We start from the raw sequence: 19,585 nt of genomic DNA on the forward strand, positions 1-19,585 counted from the left end.
GCTCACATATCAAGAGCATCAGAACTGGTTTGAAGGCGCCCTACTGCATGTACTACGACGGGTGAGGCTAGGTCCTTTAAGTAATGAAGGGCCTACATGGCCCATGTTTGCCACATATACACCTCACCCGGGCATACAGACTATGCCGCTCGCAGATTTAGGAATATTATATAATGAATTAGTGGCATTATATAGACGATTGGTTCAGTTCGTAATGCGAACATTGAACACTACACCAGCGCGTCCAGCACCACCAGTACCTGGTGGATATCAATTGGCTACTGGGATTAATCCACAAACAGTGCATACTATTATGGGTAAAGTGCCCACGGAACGGGAAAAAATACCGTTCTGGATTGCTCAGAAAACAAATCAGCTGGAAGCTGTGTTCCCCCATACGGGGCCACAGGAGAAACATAGATTGCTCACTATGTGCTTGCCGTTCGGGATTGTTCCCTCGGTGGATGAATGTGCCACTTGGGGTACAGTCTTCGCTGCCGTTTATACTACCACACATGGTACCCCTACACTTGCCAATTTACCGGAAGTGTTAAAACAAATACAAAATGAGCATGGGGCTGCACCGGCCCTGGATCTGGGGATGAAATTGATGCGTAACTTTGACGCCGTCTCCTCGATAATACTAAGTAATATTAAATGGGAAGCGGTGGCACTGGCAATACGCCAGCGTCTCCGGGAAACTCCAGATATGGAACAAGAGAGACAGCTACCGAAAATAATCTCCGATACCTATACTAGTATAGGACGGGACGGTTTGGGAGCCAAACCTAAAAAATTGGACATACCGAGTACCGCCCATAAGGAAGGTACAAAACAAGCACAAGAGGGCTCTAAAAAGCGCTGGGACAAACAAAAAGATTTCAAAGACAGGAGACATAAAAGAGCTGATTCTCCACATCCGGAGTACTCCGAAAGTAGGTATAATCTCAGGAATAGGGATAACGTTAGAACTCCAGACAGATATACTGATTCACGTCCTTCTCGTTCCTTTCAGGACGCACTGGATAAACGTAGCGAGAGAGGGGGCCGTCAAGATCGACGTCCGGAATACGTGAAAGAAAAGAAAGACTTGACACAGTCTACCATTAAAAAAGAAGAAAAGACTCCTCAGCAAAAGCCACAATTTAAAAAGAAGAAAGTGGCAGCACTGACCGTTAAAAATGCCAGTAGTATTGCGAACACTGTTGAGGAACAAGAGGTGGGCAGTGACTCTGTTGGACAGCGCGGCAGAGGTCACGATATGTCGCCAGAGTCTGAAAGAACATCTGGATGCGACAGCAACTAGCGATTACATCGCAGTTGAGACGGCGGATGGCTGCGTTCTCCCACCCGATCGGGTTTATGATTTAACAATTCAGATAGAGGGAGATGTGGAACGCATTATTAGTGTAATATTTTGGGATGAACTTACTAGTGATATCCTGTTGGCCGAGAGAGACTGGCCACCTGAACATGTCCGCAAGCTCCCACATGGGGAAGATGTAATTTTGCCTTCTTTCTCCGATCTTGTTCCGGAGGCAGACAAAAGAGCCTATGCTGCTGAATGGGCTTTAGCGCAGGCACCTGCATTATACCGTAATCATGTAGGTTGGGATAAGGACTCTCCTTGTCATGTTATTCCCGTTAGGTCTACTCCCCACCCGCAGCCACAATACCCTGTTAAGCATGAAGCAAAAGCTCCGGTGACGGAGATCCTGTCACAACTTGAATATCAGGGAGTGATTGATCCTTGTACATCGGCCATGAATAATCCATTATTTCCCGTTGCGAAACCAGATCATTCATATAGAATAGTGGTTGATTATAGACATTTAAATAGTCATACTCGCACATATGCTATACAAAATTCACACAGCACAGCACTGATAAACAATATAGTGCGTAAAAAATATAAAACTACATTGGATATATCTAATGGGTTTTTCTGTCAGAATTTAGCACATGAAAGTCGGGACCTAAGTGCATTTTCATTTGGCTCTCAGAAGCGCTTTTGTCGTTTACCCCAAGGCTATAAAAATAGCCCAGGACTGTTTTCAGCCCGTGTGACATCGATTTTGCACGAGCTTGATTCCGATGCATTGTCCTATGTGGATGATATCTATCTCACTGACTGACAACGCCCTCGACATTCATCTTGCGAGGGTCGATCGGATCATTTTGGGATTTGCAGAATTCGGTTATAAATTTAACTTTAAGAAAAGCAAGATAGCCTTTCTTAGTGTATTGTTCCTGGGATATGAGCTATCGAACGAGGGGAAGAGCCTGGCCCCGCACTTCCTAGAAAGATGTGCTCAGTTACAGCCTCCGAACACACTTAAGAAATTACAGTCATTACTGGGTTTCTTTAATTTTGGCAGAACATACATTCCAGATTATGCGGAACGCATCAAACCACTTTATGACTTAATTCAGCCCAACTTTTCCAGCAGACGATGGACGATTGAACACACACACATCCTTAGGGACATACAACGGGACATGCTAGAAGCTAGACACTTATACACACGGGACAATAAAACAAATTTGGTCATCAGAATAATTGCTGGAGTCCTTGGGTTTACCTATGTCACCTTTAATGAGGGTGACACAGTGCCGATAGCATACAAATCACACTTATACTCCAATGCTGAGAAACGTTTTGCACCTACAGAAAAGATTCTGACAGCAGTTCAGATGGCCATCATAAAGGAGAGGCCACTTGCCCAGGGGAAACAAATTATTGTTGTCTCCCCGGTGCCGGCCCTAGAGGCTGTCACTAAAGCAAGCGTTCCAAACGCTAAGGCATTACATCCACGTTGGATTCAAGTGGCAACGTCTCTGACCGCCACTGATGTTGATTATGTGTTTGACCCGAGACTTCAGACACAAGAATTTCTCCAGTATGAACAGGAGTACCCCGCTCCTCTACATATCTTGCCAATAGACAGTTATAATACCATCATTTGTACTGACGGGTCGGCACAACCGGCTGTAGGTACTAAACATCAATACTCGGCGGCTTGCGCAGCCGTGTGCGGGACGATGGAAGACGGAGTTTTCCATCCTCACAATACCTACACGCAGACCTTAGGGGACTGCACAGCCCAGTTGGCCGAACTTAAGGCTCTTCTTCTAGCGCTCGAACATACTGAGCCAGGAACCCGGACTTTGATAGTCTGTGATTCATATTACTGCGTCCAGTCATACAATGATTATCTCAATCATTGGAAACTGAATGGGTTTAGAGATTCTAAAGGGAACACCATTAAACACAAAATGTTGTGGGGAAGGGTGGCTGATCTTAAGGAGAAGCTACCATGTGTCCATGTAGTTCATACATTAGGACACCAACATGTAGGAATACACGTTGCCGGCAATACATTGGCTGATGAAGCGGCCAAAGCATCAGTAGCTACGGCTTCTGTGGCTGCAGTGACTCGTTCTCGGACGAGGTTGGATAATGAAATACTGATTGCCGTTAAAGCTTCGGCTGCAGGCAAGACCCTTCCGAAAGGATACCCTACGAACTATACTTATCATATCAGACAGAATGTTGCTTTTGCAACAATTCCTGAGGTAGGTGATCGAGTGATCCCCAATGAAGACCAAAGATTAGAGCTGATAAGAGCTGCACATGAGGGTGTCGCTTCTGCACATGCTGGTATACAGGCCACTATCACCATTCTACAACAACGGTACTGGTGGCCTGGTCTATGCAGACGGACTAAACAGTATGGTGGTCATTCTGACCGTGGCGGTCGGTGGTCGCCGCCCGCCAAGCGGTTCCCGCCGAAAGACCGCGGCGGCCATTCCGGCTTTCCCGCGGGGCCGGCGGGCGACCGCCAGAAGACCGCCGGCCGGCCCAGCGGAACAGCCCCTTCAACAATGAAGCCGGCTCGGAATGGAGCCGGCGGAGTTGAAGGGCTGCGACGGGTGCAGTGGCACCCGTCGCGATTTTCACTGTCTGCTAAGCAGACAGTGAAAATCTCTGTGGGGCCCTGTTAGGGGGCCCCTGCACTGCCCATGCCAGTGGCATGGGCAGTGCAGGGGCCCCCAGGGGCCCCACGGCACCCGTTCCCGCCATCCTGGTTCTGGCGGTGGACACCGCCAGAAACAGGCTGGCGGGAAGGGGGTCGGAATCCCCATGGCGGTCCTGCAAGCAGCGCCGCCATGGCGGGTTCCCTGGGCCAGCGGGAAACCGGCGGGAAACTGCCGGCTCCCCTTTTCCGACCGCGGCTTTACCACTGCGGTCAGAATCGCCCAGGAAGCACCGCCAGCCTGTTGTCGGTGCTTCCGCTGCACTCCGCCATGGCGGTCATGGACCGCCAAGGTCAGAATGACCCCCTATGTCCTTTGCTGTGACATTTGTCTGCAGATTAAGGGCTCAAATATCAAACGCCCTCCGCAGACATCTCTCTTAGTGTCAGACAAGCCACTCCATTGTGTGTACCTGGACCATTGTGGTCCCTTGCAGCCTGATGGTGCATATAAATACATTTTAGTGGCTGTAGATTCCTGTTCTAGATTCCTGTGGGTATGGCCACAGCGGTCGGCTGACGCCCGGACTGTTATAAAAGATTTGCTGATCTTTATCGGTACATATGCGGTTGCAGCATTCCATTCGGACCAGGGCCCTGCATTTGCCTCTAAAGCTTTCAGGGACACCATGAGAACGATGGGTGTTGAACTCCATTACTCCTCACCATACCATCCCGAGGGAAATTCGGTCGTGGAGAGGCGGAATCGTGATCTAAAACAGTCCTTAACAGCTCGAGTATTAGGTTCAGGCCGCAGTTGGTTACATCACCTATATGGGGTCCAGAGAGCACTGAATAATCTGCCAAGACGGTCCTTGGGGGGAAGGTCTCCACATGAGGTACTCTTTGGGACACCTATGTATGTCCCCGATCTTGATGCCCCTGGTATGGTGGCAGCAGAAACACCATTTGACATAAAAGAACGTCTCGCTGTTTTACAGGAGCTTCAACAATTCCGTGATGATAAATCATCTACAAGTGCTGCCACCTTGGGAATAAGGGAATTGGCGAAAACTTCGACTGGCTGGATTCCTAACGTTGGGGATCTGGTTTGTGAGAAGATCGCTGTGAAAAAAGAGTTTGGTCCATCATACAGAGCACCTGTACCGGTCTTGGGGATAAAAGGCAACAGGACTGTCATCCTTCCACCATTGTCTGGTTCCAAATCAAACAGATTCATCTCCATTGATGACATCAAATTACACCATGTGGCCGATTCTTCACAGTAGACCAGGAGGTCCCTTGGGTAGTTCCCGATCCCCTCTCACTACCCAACAGGACATCCATCTACATAGTAGGATGAATATCACTACTACTGACTATGCAACTATGTCAACTGCTGTTCCGAACACTTCCCCGACCATGGGGAGGGCGGAAAATGAACTTTTGTTGGTCCCAGTAACAACTTCGGAGACCACCCCGCTTCAGGATTTGGCTGTGTTTTACACGAACACTTCCACGGCGAATGACGTTGTCTATCAAGAACTTCCACGAGCAATGGATGAGAATTCGACGGGTCCTGTGTTTTCAGAGACTTCCTCTGGCTATTTTGTAGACATTGATGATTTTTCTTCGGATTCATCCTCAACTGAGTCTGACAAACTTTCGAGAAGTAGCAAATTCTATTAATGGCTTAAGGAGAACTATTTGATATATCCATGGAACTATCTCTGGTTCTGTTTGACATTCATTGCATTATTTTTATGGATTGGTTTTGTGACTGTTTTCTTTTTACTAATTAATGGTCACTATATCGCTGATCGCTCCTCTGTGGAGCCTGTTGATGAAATTTTAACACCACATCATTCTTCACATAAGGTCCGACGTGATTTGTCCCCTGTCAATATTACAGCTATACCAATTACTGATGGGATTGTGTGGGACAAAGTTCCGCTCGATATATATGGGCCTACAGAGATTATTCAAATACCGTATGTGTTCAAAATTTCAATGTCTGATGTTATTACACCTAATGTTGTCTCTGATGATTGGGATGTCCAAACAGTTGATTCAATGCTGACTGAAATGAAGGACTATTCCGCTTTTGGAAGTGATGATGTATATGATTATACAATGAATTATGGGGAAATGTTCTGCTATAACAATTGGGGACATCACTACCGACACCGTGCAACTAGATATAGGCCTCTCTTGAATTGTACACAATGAGAACATTGTTCGACACCACAGGTGGGGAGTCCGAAGTATTACAGTGAAAAATTTACATACTTTTCTGGGCATGATACAAAAAAAGCAGAGTCGTATTATTTTAAATTACCTCCGCCACCAATTAGAAAACTGCAGCTAACAGATACGAAACTGATTTATTCAGATCCCTTTGTTTCCCGGCTCTCGATTGAGGGTTACGAAAATTGGAAAGATACTATTGATTTGAAAAGTGTATGAGGGACACAAGATTGGCAGATACAGGGTAGGGAGGCTTTGTTTCGAGCTTGCCTGATTCCTGTGCAAATGATTTTCTTAAATGACACTATTGAGCAGACGTCATGTCTGGGGCTAGCGAAAATCAAAGACCTGAACACGCCCAGTATCCCTACTCCGACAAAATTTAAGGATTGGCAACACTTTCTCAATGTCTCAGAAGACAGGCTAGATGCAATGGTTAAGGCTGGTGCCTATAATTCTTCACTTTCCCGACCCGGCGGGTGGTTGGTTTGGCCCTCCAACACTGATGAGTGTCAAAAGCGTTTCTTAAATTCTTCAGGGGGTTTTTCCATTAACAGGCCTGACCCTTGCTTTATATCAGGTCAACATACAGGTATAATTACAACATACAGTGTGGGTAAGCTGTGCCAGCAATGGGTGCAGACGAACACGTTAACAGCGGTTAAGCAACACCTGAACACTCTTTCTGACAGTGTAGACTTGCAGGATTTCCTGTTAGGTCCTAGGAAACAACGCTCGAAACGTTTTTTATATGCTATGTATAATGAAATTTTGAAACTTTCCCAAATTGAGGCTGCTGCACGTTTAAGGCAACTAGATAAGGAGAATTTGGAAAAAACATTAGCTGTTGTCGACAATGGCATGAACACGCTGTCCAACAGGATTTATTCACTATCAAACATAGTGTCGTCTGCTAGTGATATCACTCGACTGACTGACTTGTCCCGGTTATATCATGGGCAAACGCAGCTACGTTCCATCATACAGCTGGGTTGGACATTACAGACACTGAAAAGTGGCCACATTCCATGGAAGTACATTAATGGGAGTGAACTATTCGCTGCTTTTAATTTTTCCAGGGAACAAGAGACAATGGCTAAAAGGGAGGCTCGTTTCACCCTGCTTCAAGTGGAGAAATTGGATAAGTTGCCCTCCACGGTAGCAGAGAGTGCTTCAACTATCTGGCTCTTGCACGGCATTATTAATTTACCGATTTCAACCTTTCGTTTCTCGAGCTGCCTGAAACATCTTGCGGTGGGATGATATGAGCAGCTAGGAGATAGCTTTATTAAGGAAGAGTGGGAGTTGCCCTTTGACTACAAATGTCTGAACGGTGAACAGGAGGTCTTTCTTAGCGGAAGTGAATGTGAGACTGCTGTTTGTCATTCTATGATATGCAAACAGGTCTTTGCAATGCGGGGGTCGCAAATTTGGCCTGTTTTCTGAAGGGTACTCCCGTCCCCTTGATTTGTCCAGTGTTTCATGTACTTTCCAATGGAAGTTATGTTCTACTGAACGACGAAAGCTGTTGCGGCTTGCGACCTGGAATTGCCTACGCAATTTCAGTCACGAAGGTCGTTACGTGTTGTGGACATGTTTTGTTTCCCCCCACACGAGAGATACAAGTATCTGAAATGTGGCCCCATATAGATACTATTAATATGAACTATGACAAGTTGAGTAGACTAAAGGTGCTATTGTTTCAGAAACAGGTCGCCTTGACATCCGCAAAAGAGACGTATGCTCTCCAGATTGCGAGATCATCAGCCGAGATACAATCCCTTTTAAATACCGATTTCCCCAAACACTTTGGAGAGCTGGTATCCAGAATATTCAATGCTTCAAGCACAACTGGGATTGTTCATTTCTTTAAGGCTGTCGGGTCTGGTTTTGTGTCCATCTTCCAGACTGTCTTCGGAGTCATCCCATCAGCCATCCATTCTCTCTTTTCCAGTGTGTTTGGTGGCTTTCCAATTATTTTGGCTTTAATTGACTACTACTGCTATTTCTTCTGATTCGCAGTGGTTGTTTCTTTCCAGCAACACAGAGCAATGGAGCCTCTCCCGTCAACCCCACTGTGCCGTGAACGCATGGTTCGGATCTTCGGTACACCTTTGCTGGTGGAACTGGAGTTTGACTGCTCAATGTCATTCCGGCCGCTACTCTGGTATGTACAGCCGGTCTTCCGCTGCATATGGTGCCTCTTTGAACATCTGCCTATGGTCTGTCTTGCTGTTGCTCCGACATCTCCTGTGGACCACGAACTGCTGATGTCCCCGATGAGGGTTCATTCACGGTCATGCCCCTTGAGACTGAGGTTGCTCCGCGAGGCCACCTATGAACTTTCTGTTGTAAGATCTGATATGGATGAGGGCGCTGCAGCGAGTGTCGATACACCGATGAATGTGTCTCACTTCTGCTCTGTGGATCCGTTTGTCCGTCCAGCTCTCGATTTCACTTCAGACGATGTTGACTCGTTTTTAAGATCCTTAAATGGTGACTTCGATGACATTCTTCAAGATCCTGCATATAACACATGATTTGATGAATTTGCTTACCAGTTCCCGGTTCTAAAATAAGCGATTATACTAAAAGTTTGCTATACTTGTCATGGTTGATATTAACATCTCTGTATGTTTTTTAAACAAATTTTAACACACAGCAATTATTTTGTCATTAAGTACATTTTTTAGCTTGAGTTTTTGTTTTTTGTTTTTTTGTTCAGTAGCAGCTTTTTTAGCGTTTGGATTGCTTTACCTTCATCATACCTGTTACGGCAATGGGGAGGGTGTAGTGAATCCTAGTTTGTTTTAACGGGATAACAGGAGTTAGCTTAGCCGTAGGCTTGTAAACTTGTGCCCCCGTCACCCAGTGACTTTTAACCTACTTAGCTTGCTCTGTCTTAGTCCATTTAATTATTTATTTCCTTTAAGATGGCGGCCTTGTTTATAGTTAGGCCACTTGTTATGGGTTCTATTATCAGTGTCACTGCGCCAAGGCGTCAAGATCAAGCACGAAAGACAAACATACAGTAGGTATTCACACTTAGGGATTTTCCCTCTTTATACTATGCAGCGCCGCCATGGGGATTCCGACCCCCTTCCCGCCAGCTTGTTCCTGGCGGTAAAACCCGCCAGGAACAGGATGGCGGGAACGGGTGTCGTGGGGCCACAAGAGAAGAAAATGAGCTCTAGATGTGAAGAAAGTGTTTATAGAAGTGGCTCTGATTTGAGAGCAGTGGCTTATAAAAATGTTTAGGGCAATGGTTCCCAACCTTTTGATTTCTGTGGACCCCCATTTTAACATTAATGGAACCCAGGGACCCCCACTAAATCATCATTGGAATCCGGGGACCCCCACCTGAGTCATTACTGGAAGCTGGGGACCTAATTTGTCAATATTTGCTAATATTTTTTAATGTTCTATGCAGTCGCGGACCCCCTGAGAAGGCTTCCCAGGGGTCCCCGGACCACAGGTTGTGAACCATTGGTTCAGGGAATTGGGGCTGATAATGTAAATGAGGACTTGTAGGGCATTCTTACTGCAGTTAACACTGAGGATATTCAGTAGGTTGCGCTGTATGTTCCTGTAGAGGATAAAGCCCTCTGAAGGGTTTTGAAAAGGATACAAGCATTGGATCCTACCTAGTGCACAACAGATGGAATTTGGAGGTAGGGAAGTCTGGGCCCCATCCACAAAACATGTAAACCAATAAAAAATCATTGTATGGTCATCCGAGAGTGTACAGAGATCATTAATAAATTCAGAACAGTCGATTCTGGGGTCGTGGAGATGAATGGTAGAAGAGGATGGTAGCAGAGTTGACGGTCATGGAAATGAGACCGCAATCATATGTTGAAGGTTTAGGTGAGTAGGGGTGAGAGGAGTTGGTCTGGGACAGTGGTTTAGTTCTTCTGGTAATGTGGTAATAAGCCTGTTTAAGCTAGTGCAACTTTATGAGTGTTTGGTTGACCTTGATGAAGGCAGAATGTTGCATTGAGGTACAGTAGTGATCTACACATTAAGTAGCATCAGGGTTGGGGATGTGTGAGAGACTGCAAACATCTGTTCTCTGCCAAGCAGAGTGAGTAGGCAAAGAGGGAGAAACTCTAGCTTTACATCAGGGTGTCAGCTGGCGCAAAGGCTGAGCCTTAGCCTTAGTGCCATTTACTTTAGAGCCTAATAGACTGAACCTGTAGTGTGTGCTGTGTTTTGTGTAGGCGGAAGCTATGTGATGATCTGCATAGAGGGAAGAGGCCTTTACTGTTTTAAAATTCATTTTTTAGTATTGGGGTGTCAAATAGGCAACTATCTTAGGAACTCAACCCTGGGCCACTGACTGATGCCCCAATATTACAGGGTTTGGTTGTTACACATGTGCATTATGAAGTTTGCAGAGGACCTTTGAACTTGAGCAAGAAGAAATGTTTAAAATCATTAGGTGCTGTGACCTTTTTGCTATTTCCTAGGTTTCGGGAGTTAGGGCATGTGGGCAATGCACCAAGGCTTTCAGAGTGTTAGGTCAGTTAGGTGGCAGAGTGAGGTACTCCCTGGCGAGATTGTGGTGCCTTTGTTCAAGACTTTGCTGGGTACAGGCAAGAGCACACTTCAATCACTAGTGGATATCTAGTACTCAAGGGCACCTATGAGCAGTGTTTGCAAAGTTCAGTGCCTTATTATGTGTAATATATTTACATAATGTCCAAAGAGAGAAATATAACCATTACAGACACTAGAATATCAATAACAGACCACTTGTCAGATACATGAGAATAGACAAAAGGCCTACAATGTGGAAGAGAAAGATATGTTGAACAAGAAGCTCGACAGAAAGTTTAATGGAGGTTGACATACAGATTAAAAGAATTGGTACCGTATGGAAGAGAACGCGCAGGAATAGCTGTAAGCACAAAGGTAGTTGCTGCTGGGCTGTACCCCGGCTGGAAAAGTATAAGTGGAACTTTACAGTCTATAATGGAAATGCATTCAGGCATATCGTAAGATAACCCTTCCCTTAGTGTATTGACTTACAGTGGTTATGCAATGTGTGCAGGACGTATCTTCTGTGCAGGTTTACTCTACATAGTTCTGCAAATATAGTAGTGTGTGGTATACATTCAGCATTCCTTACATAGCCATACCTTACTGACTCCCTCAGTTTAGAAATTGACAGATGTGTAGAGGACACACAAATAATGCAGTGTCTCCCCTTACAGGTGGATGGAACATGCCGTTGGACAGCAGGTACGTGACTCTGACTGGCACCATCACCCGAGGCAAAAAGAAGGGCCAGATGGTGGACATCCATGTGACACTTACTGAAAAGGAACTCCAGGAGCTGGCCAGGTCCAGGGAGCCTCTGAAGGATGACACACAAGAGGGGAAGAAGAGGTGCGCTGTTGGCTTGGACAAGGGTCCCCAGATCCTCCTGTGGAGTATCGCCTGCCTCCCAGTCATCTTTGTTCTCTCCTTCGTCCTGTCATTCTACTATGGCACCATCACGTGGTACAACATCTTCTTAGTTTACAACGAAGAGAGAACATTTTGGCACAAGATTACCATCTGCCCCTTTCTGATGATCTTCTACCCCATCATCATTGTTTCTGTGTCCTTCTCCCTGGGACTCTACACCGCCGTCACACAGATTTCCTGGTCATTCAGTGAGTGGTGGCGCGCAGTAAGGGATATGGAGAAAGGGTTCTGTGGCTGGCTGTGCAGTAAGCTGGGGCTGGAAGACTGCTCCCCTTACAGCATTGTAGAGTTACTAGACTCAGATAACGTCTCAGGCAGCCTGTCTGGGAAAGGCTCGGCTCAGGGAGTGGACACCTCTACAGTTTGAGGATTGGATTCATTCTAACTCAGATTTAAGGTCAGATTAAGGTCACTGGTAACTTTCCTGGTTTTAGGCATTTTACCGCAGGTGAACATTGACAACAGTAGTCCTCTGCACGATATTCGGACCTTTCACTACAATACTACTTATGTTCCTGTATTATTTTATATACTGTGACATATTAGCTGCTGATCATGTTTAAAAGTGTTGCGTTTTAGCAAGACTGCACTGCTGTAGTGGGAACCATCATAAACATTTGCAGGGACTGACACAATTGCTCCTTGCAATATGTGTATGCATGTGCCAAAAGGCAGTTGTGTGGATCACTTCTGCTGCTCTGAAGACTACTTCAGGATCTCGCCTCCAAATAATGTTTTTGCCCTCTAGCATTTGAGTTTGTGAAAGCACTTTTGGAATGCATTTGATAGCAGCAGTACTTCTAGAAATCCTGAGAAGATCAAGTTGTTTGTTTGATCTTTTAGGTCATTCTGGGTTCCTCTTTCAGATCTGCCTTTAATTCTTATTTCATACATTACCTGGGCTATTAGTCCTCTTTTAGCCCTAGTTGGGGTTCCTGTTTCAAACTCAGCCCGATTCCCACATGATTCTCCTCTCCTAATCCATTTTGTTAAAAACGAATAAAACGTATTTATTTCTTGGCCGCACCTTTTGTATCTTTGAATCTTCCAGAGGTTGCTTCTATTGGTGGTCCAGAATCATTCACACTTCAATGAGACTGGCATACTAGCAGAGATAACAAATGGGAACCAGCACAGCAGCTCTAAGATGTAACTCAATCTGCAGTACTTGGAGCACCAACTTCCAAATAGTTTAAGGTCCCATTATGTATAGAAATGCCATATGAAAATAGATGGGCATAGTCATGTTTTCTAGGGGTCTGTGATACTTGGGAAACGTAAACCTCCCTTGTTATGAAGCCATTACAGGACATGCTCAGTCCCATGATGCCTCACTTCAGTCTGTAATGCTGCCTGGTGCTAATCCTAATAATGCTATTAATGGGACTGATTTGTATAGCACACACTGTATTGCCTTTTGTCGCTTAAACTATATGTGACTTAATAGTATTCCTTTTATCAAACTCAGAAAGGTTTGAAGGCTGAGTAGGCCTCTCCTCCAAGATTTTAAGACTGGAGGCGTACAATGATTCTGCAGCAGATGTGCATCTGACTGAGTTATCTTGCCACTTTATGTTTGCAACATGTACATTGCTCACCACTATTAACGTGTTTTTTTCCTTTTTCTGCTTCTTTCATTCTCCATTGGTTTTTCAATATTTAAGGACCTTTCATCTTTGTTTTATTTTTCACAGATATTGTTTCCTCCTTTTTGGTATTTTTTTTTTACACTTTATGATTTAAAAATGTTATCAGTCATTAAGGACCGATTTGATTTCTGAAACTCTTGTACTCAGTCAGGTGTATCATCATGGTGTATTTAATCGATTAGCTGTAAAGTCTACGGATCCCACCAAAGCTTGCTAATCTGTGGCCCCCTCCAGGTACAGATGCCTTCCAGGTCGGTGTTCAGGTGTTTAGCACATTAACAGGTGTTTGCTCTGGCAAGTCTTGTACAGTGTCAGGTGCTAGTTAAGAATATTGTAGCTTGCTTTGCAGCACACTGTATGTATGGTGAAAAAGTCCATGGCCCATCAGTTTTGTTTTGTTACACAGCACACCCTGTGAATTTGTCACCACAGTCAACGCATGGATTGTGTTATTTTCCATACTCTACAAGCATCCTCTGTTGTCTAGCAAACAAACTGTACCATACTATATTTGTAAAGTTGGCTTTAATTAAAAAAAAGACAATGTTGTATGTTGTGGGACGTAGACAATGATGCGATGCCAGTCATTGCGTGATGTTATAATCTTTTACCTGGTGGGCATTGGACTGCTTGTTTGCACTTGTAAATAGAGGAATGTTCTGTACATCTGACTTGTTGCAGTTTTCTCTGAGGGTTGCACATGTTGGGTTAAGCACGATGCCAGCCTGTTGAGATGCAAGACACTGGAAAAGCATGTTTGGCTGGTTTTGTATGACACTGATTAAATATGTATATGAGAGCCCAAGGCTGCGTGTTGTTATTCTTCAGAGTCTATAAACAGTGCTCTTTGGTGTCCAGCAGAGTCTGGTTAATGGGGGCACCTTATATCACCTCCTTTCCATTCACATGGTATTGCTGAGCCCAAATATTGCTTTCTTGTTTGTTTTATATATATCTTCTAGTCCCAGAAAGCCTTTATCTCTAATGCATGCTCAAACAACATTCACATCCATATTCATCAAGGCTGGCATAAGGAACTAGTTACTTCAATATTATTTGCAATAAGCTAGTTTCTGACTTTTGTGTATGATGATTTAAATTTAGGGAACCGCCATTCTAATGGTGTGAAGGATCAAAGAAAACTCAGGGGTGCTGACCCAGACATCAGCATTAAGGTGATATTTGTATTCATGTTCAAAAGCCTAAGGTAGAAAGTTGCACGCATTTTAAAAAGGGCTAATATTTTCATTTTGTATTGGTCACTGTTGTGCCCACTTGATTTAACACTGTGCTAAAAAGATTTCCATGCTGCCATAGTATATTTTAGATACTAGAGAAATTCCTAGTCTTGAAACTAATTATTAATTATAGTGTTTATTGTGTGATGTGTGAGCTTAAAAAGACGTGCGCAGAAAAATAAATGCACTTCTTTGTCATATTTAACATGATGCCTTAATACAGTTTTCAATATTAAATGAAATGTATTATTTTCTTTTTGCTAAGATATGTTTAATGTTGAAATTATAGGTTTTAATATTATACATGTTTATTAACTGAATTATTAATGCGTCCATATTGCATATGTTAGCAGTCATGTAAAAAGTGCTGAATCATTCTTCTTTCTCTAACATTATTTTTTCCATTAGGTTGTTTCTTGTGAATAGCAAAGGGTCCCATTGTTCAATGTACAAGCTAAATGACCTTGATTCTGGAACATTTAGGCCGGTGGACTAAATGTTGAAGGCATTCATATGGTTGACAGGAATGTTCACATAAGAACTGATGAAAACATCATACACCATGGGAAGAATTTGTATTGTATCAAGTAATGTACAAAATTGTAATTGACGTGGATTCACACAGAAAAAAGAGATGACTTCAGCCAAACCAAAGAACTATTTGCTCTGTTGCAACTTCGATTTGTTTTCAAACTCTAATTGGACATTGCCCCTTTTGTGTGAGGTGGGGCCACTGCACTGGGGAATCAGGAACTGGTATTCTTTTGATTTAGTGATTGGATTTTGTAAGTTTCAGTCAATTGTCCCGACTTCTTCTTCTGTTGCCCTCGTGTTGTGCTCCTGTTGTCCCCGAGAAATGTTCTCTGTGCAGCCTGTGTTCCGCACTCCCCTGATGATGCTCCTAACAGATTTTGCTGATGGTCTACATGCGTTGCTGATGAAACACTCTTGAATGTTGTCCCTAGGAGAGGTATATTTTTCTGGTAATGCTGTGTTTCCCCTGATTTGTCTTTTCTAATAGAAGTTAGCATGCTGACACCTACCTATTTTATTTTCCTAGTCAGTCTTACTTGCCGGAGATTGGCTTTCCAAATTATTTTTGTCTCTTTTATATTTTTTCCGCATGTGGTAATCCGTTCCCACACATGCATATCCTAATTTGGATAGTTGTAGGGACAACCTATGTCCAAACCCCGATTCTGTTAATTTGATTTGACAAATGCTATCACAGTCTGATTTGAGATATGTTTCTGTTGCCCAGGTCATCTCTTTAATTATTTGTATTCTTCTTCTTAATTGCTTTATGGTATTGATGATAATTAGATTAAATTTATTTCGCTGTTTTGGGAAACCAGTGGTGTTGGTTTATCTTTACAACTTGATTCTGCGCACAGTTTATACTATTTTGGCTTTGTGGTTATAGAATAATGCTTTGAAACTTTCACTGATTGGAGTTTTCCTTCTGTGACCACATTGGTCATGGTGTTTAAATTTGTTGGTTAGCTTGAAATGATGTGTATGGTCAACCACACTCCTTACTGGGTCAAAAGATCCTTAGATCTCGGTAAGCTTTTGATTCCTGCAAAGGATGCAAAACACGTTAACAGATTTGGTAGTAGAGTGACAGTTGTGTCCTATGGGAGGAGTAACCATATTTTTTGTTCAATATTAAGGTGCCAAATTTGATAATAGAGTGGTGGTTAAGTCCCAGAATTTGCCCACACTGTAAGTTGTTTTATGGTTAGTTGAGAAGTTGATGAAGTTCCAGCGTTTTGCCTACAAGTTTGATGTGTTTGCGGAGTTGTGGCGCTTTGTGCTCACAAATTGTCTGTGGTTGTTGTTGATGGGTCAGTCGAGGCCTAAGATCCCGGAATAAAGCACAAGTGTAAGAAGACACTTGGTTAATTTATTGTCTGCAGTGAGGTACATGTCATGAGGCGCCATTGACAGTGCAATTAGTTTTCCTTGGGTGAGTGTGAGTTGTTGGTTTGTATCAGGTGAATCCTGAGTGCATGTGGAGGATCCGTATCAACCAGGTTGAGATTTGCTGGCCAAGTTTCACTTCTGTGCAATTGTGAAAGCCACAGTCAGAAGAAGTAGCCATACAGCTTTCAAAGCATTTGAGTCCTAACCATAGTGTGCAGACAGGTTTTGGGTTGCTGAAGTGCTTGCAATATTTTTCATTTTGTGTATGTGTGAGTAATTGTCTGAGAGACAATCGCAAAGCGACTGCAGCTGCTGAGTGAAGTCAGTGTGACGTCATTTGTACGGCACTGGGATAGGTCGGTCAGTGAGAAAGCCACACTTGTATTGGTGGACAATTCTGCATTGCCATTGGTTGAGAACAGCTTGTAAAAAGGATGTGTGATTGAATTTACTTCCTAGTTTCATTGAAAGTCGTTATTGATTGAAATTGTGTGAAAATGAAATTTGTCAGGACTTTAAGAATTGTGCTGAGAGGAGATGTGTTTATTCCAGTTAGGGAGGGTGAACAGGCAGCACCCGAGAGAACACCTGCATATGAAGTGGCAGAGGCAAGAGGGAGTTTCAGCATACATTTGGGTTAAACAGTGGTTTAAGATCACCAAGAACGAAGGTTCATTGGCTTTTCCATGTTACAGAACCTTCAGTTTGAGTATATTAGAAAATTTGAGGAGGGTATTGTGCGAATTAAAGGCTCCTCCAAGACCCTCACAATTTGAAGGCCTTGCTATTTCGGAACTTGTTGCTAGACAAAAAGAGAAAGCAAAATTTGAGAACAGAATGAGGAAAACAGCAAAAACACTAGCAGAAACGAGATCGGATGAGGAACATAAGATATGGAGAGCCAAAATGTTAGACAGAGTGAGAATGTTTCCAGCTATCACAGAAGAAGGTCATGAGAGTACAAAGCCTAAAACAAAAAGGAAGCAGACAAAAAAGACAGAGCAGACAGTGGATGAGGGTGAAAAAACAGCGATACATAAAAGTGACTCATTAGATGAGTTTATAAATCCACCTTTAATGAATCATCCCCTTCCATATAATTTAGTTGAGAGAGCATTGCAGAATGTACCCCAAGTATTCCACCAGTTCCACTTTCACAAAGCCCGATTCAGCTAGCTCCAAGTACATCTGCAAGTTCAGTGACACAGTTGCCTGCAATCTATCCACCAGTTCCAGTTGTGAGTACAGCACAGCACAGCACAGCACATTACAATCCCCGTAGTGAATCAGGTTGTGCCAAGTACAAAAATGAATCGGATGGAGTCTACACCTAATGTGACAGCATCTGTGCACAACTTTAACTGGCTGAAAAATATGATGAGGATTTGGAAAAATTAAAGCCCTTAAGAAGGAGTTACAAGTTAGAATTCAGTATCAAAGACATTGTAAGCATGAGATCACCCAGCATGAGAATGCACATTAAAGAATTTATTACAAACATTCAAACATGGAGAGCATTAGCTAAATGGGAAAGCAGATGGCCCAAAAGAAAGCAAAGTAGAATTTGCCTCTCGCTGTAGCAAATTAAGCTGAGTGTAAAAATACTGCTAATGAGAGAGATTCCAGGTGGATGTTAGGTACATGTCCCGTGGAGCAGAAGTGACATACTGTCATTCACAAAGGATTACCCAAGATTAAGGGAGAAGCCAGTGGAGTTGTATAAGCAAACAGAGAGATTTGTGAAACTTTCAAAATGTATGCGGGAAGATTTGAACACATTATTTGACATTGTGAATCCAGGTGATTTGTGGGTCGAGCCCAAGCGGAATCTTGATTGGCCAACTCGTGAACTGCCAAGAAATCCAGTAACAGGCGGGTCGTCTGAAGAGGTGATGAAATGGTAATATAAAGTGATTGAGTTTCTGAAAAACAAAGTTGGGACCTTTCACTACAATACTACTTATGTTCCTGTATTATTTTATATACTGTGACATATTAGCTGCTGATCATGTTTAAAAGTGTTGCGTTTTAGCAAGACTGCACTGCTGTAGTGGGAACCATCATAAACATTTGCAGGGACTGACACAATCGTTCCTTGCAATATGTGTATGCATGTGCCAAAAGGCAGTTGTGTGGATCACTTCAGCTGCTCTGAAGACTACTTCAGGATTATGTGCAATTAGACATTTTTTATGTTTAATTCTATCTCGCCTCCAAATAATGTTTTTGCCCTCTAGCATTTGAGTTTGTGAAAGCACTTTTGAAGTCCATTTGATAGCAGCAGTACTTCGAGAAATCTTGAGGAGATCAAGTTGTTTGTTTGATCTTTTAGGTCATTCTGGGTTCCTCTTTCAGATCTGCCTTTAATTCTTATTTCATACATTACCTGGGCTATTAGTCCTCTTTCAGCCCTAGTTGGGGTTCCTGTTTCAAACTCAGCCCGATTCCCACATGATTCTCCTCTCCTAATCCATTTTGTTAAAAACGAATAAAACGTATTTATTTCTTGGCCGCACCTTTTGTATCTTTGAATCTTCCAGAGGTTGCTTCTATTGGTGGTCCAGAATCATTCACACTTCAATGAGACTGGCATACTAGCAGAGATAACAAATGGGAACCAGCACAGCAGCTCTAAGATGTAACTCAATCTGCAGTACTGGGAGCACCAACTTCCAAATAGTTTAAGGTCCCATTATGTATAGAAATGCCATATGAAAATAGATGGGCATAGTCATGTTTTCTAGGGGTCTGTGATATTTGGGAAACGTAAACCTCCCTTGTTATGAAGCCATTACAGGACATGCTCAGTCCCATGATGCCTCACTTCAGTCTGTAATGCTGCCTGGTGCTAATCCTAATAATGCTATTAATGGGACTGATTTGTATAGCACACACTGTATTGCCTTTTGTCGCTTAAACTATATGTGACTTAATAGTATTCCTTTTATCAAACTGAGAAAGGTTTGAAGGCTGAGTAGGCCTCTCCTCCAAGATTTTAAGACTGGAGGCGTACAATGATTCTGCAGCAGATGTGCATCTGACTGAGTTATCTTGCCACTTTATGTTTGCAACATGT

General features: G+C 43.4%; 1 protein-coding gene across 2 annotated transcripts in view; it reads left to right on the forward strand.

The window, feature by feature from the left end:
- TMEM169 (transmembrane protein 169) overlaps positions 1-14,144 on the forward strand; it is a 55,701-nt gene extending 41,557 nt beyond the window's left edge. For both annotated transcript variants that reach the window (XM_069227049.1, XM_069227050.1), the window contains exon 3: positions 11,441-14,144. In XM_069227049.1, the coding sequence (XP_069083150.1) occupies positions 11,441-12,063 (623 nt within the window). In that variant the 3' untranslated portion in view covers positions 12,064-14,144. The remainder of the gene's footprint in view (positions 1-11,440) is intronic.
- The last annotated feature ends 5,441 nt before the right edge of the window (positions 14,145-19,585 follow it).

Source organism: Pleurodeles waltl, chromosome 3_2 (assembly GCF_031143425.1).
Source record: "Pleurodeles waltl isolate 20211129_DDA chromosome 3_2, aPleWal1.hap1.20221129, whole genome shotgun sequence".
Lineage (NCBI taxonomy): Eukaryota > Metazoa > Chordata > Amphibia > Caudata > Salamandridae > Pleurodeles > Pleurodeles waltl.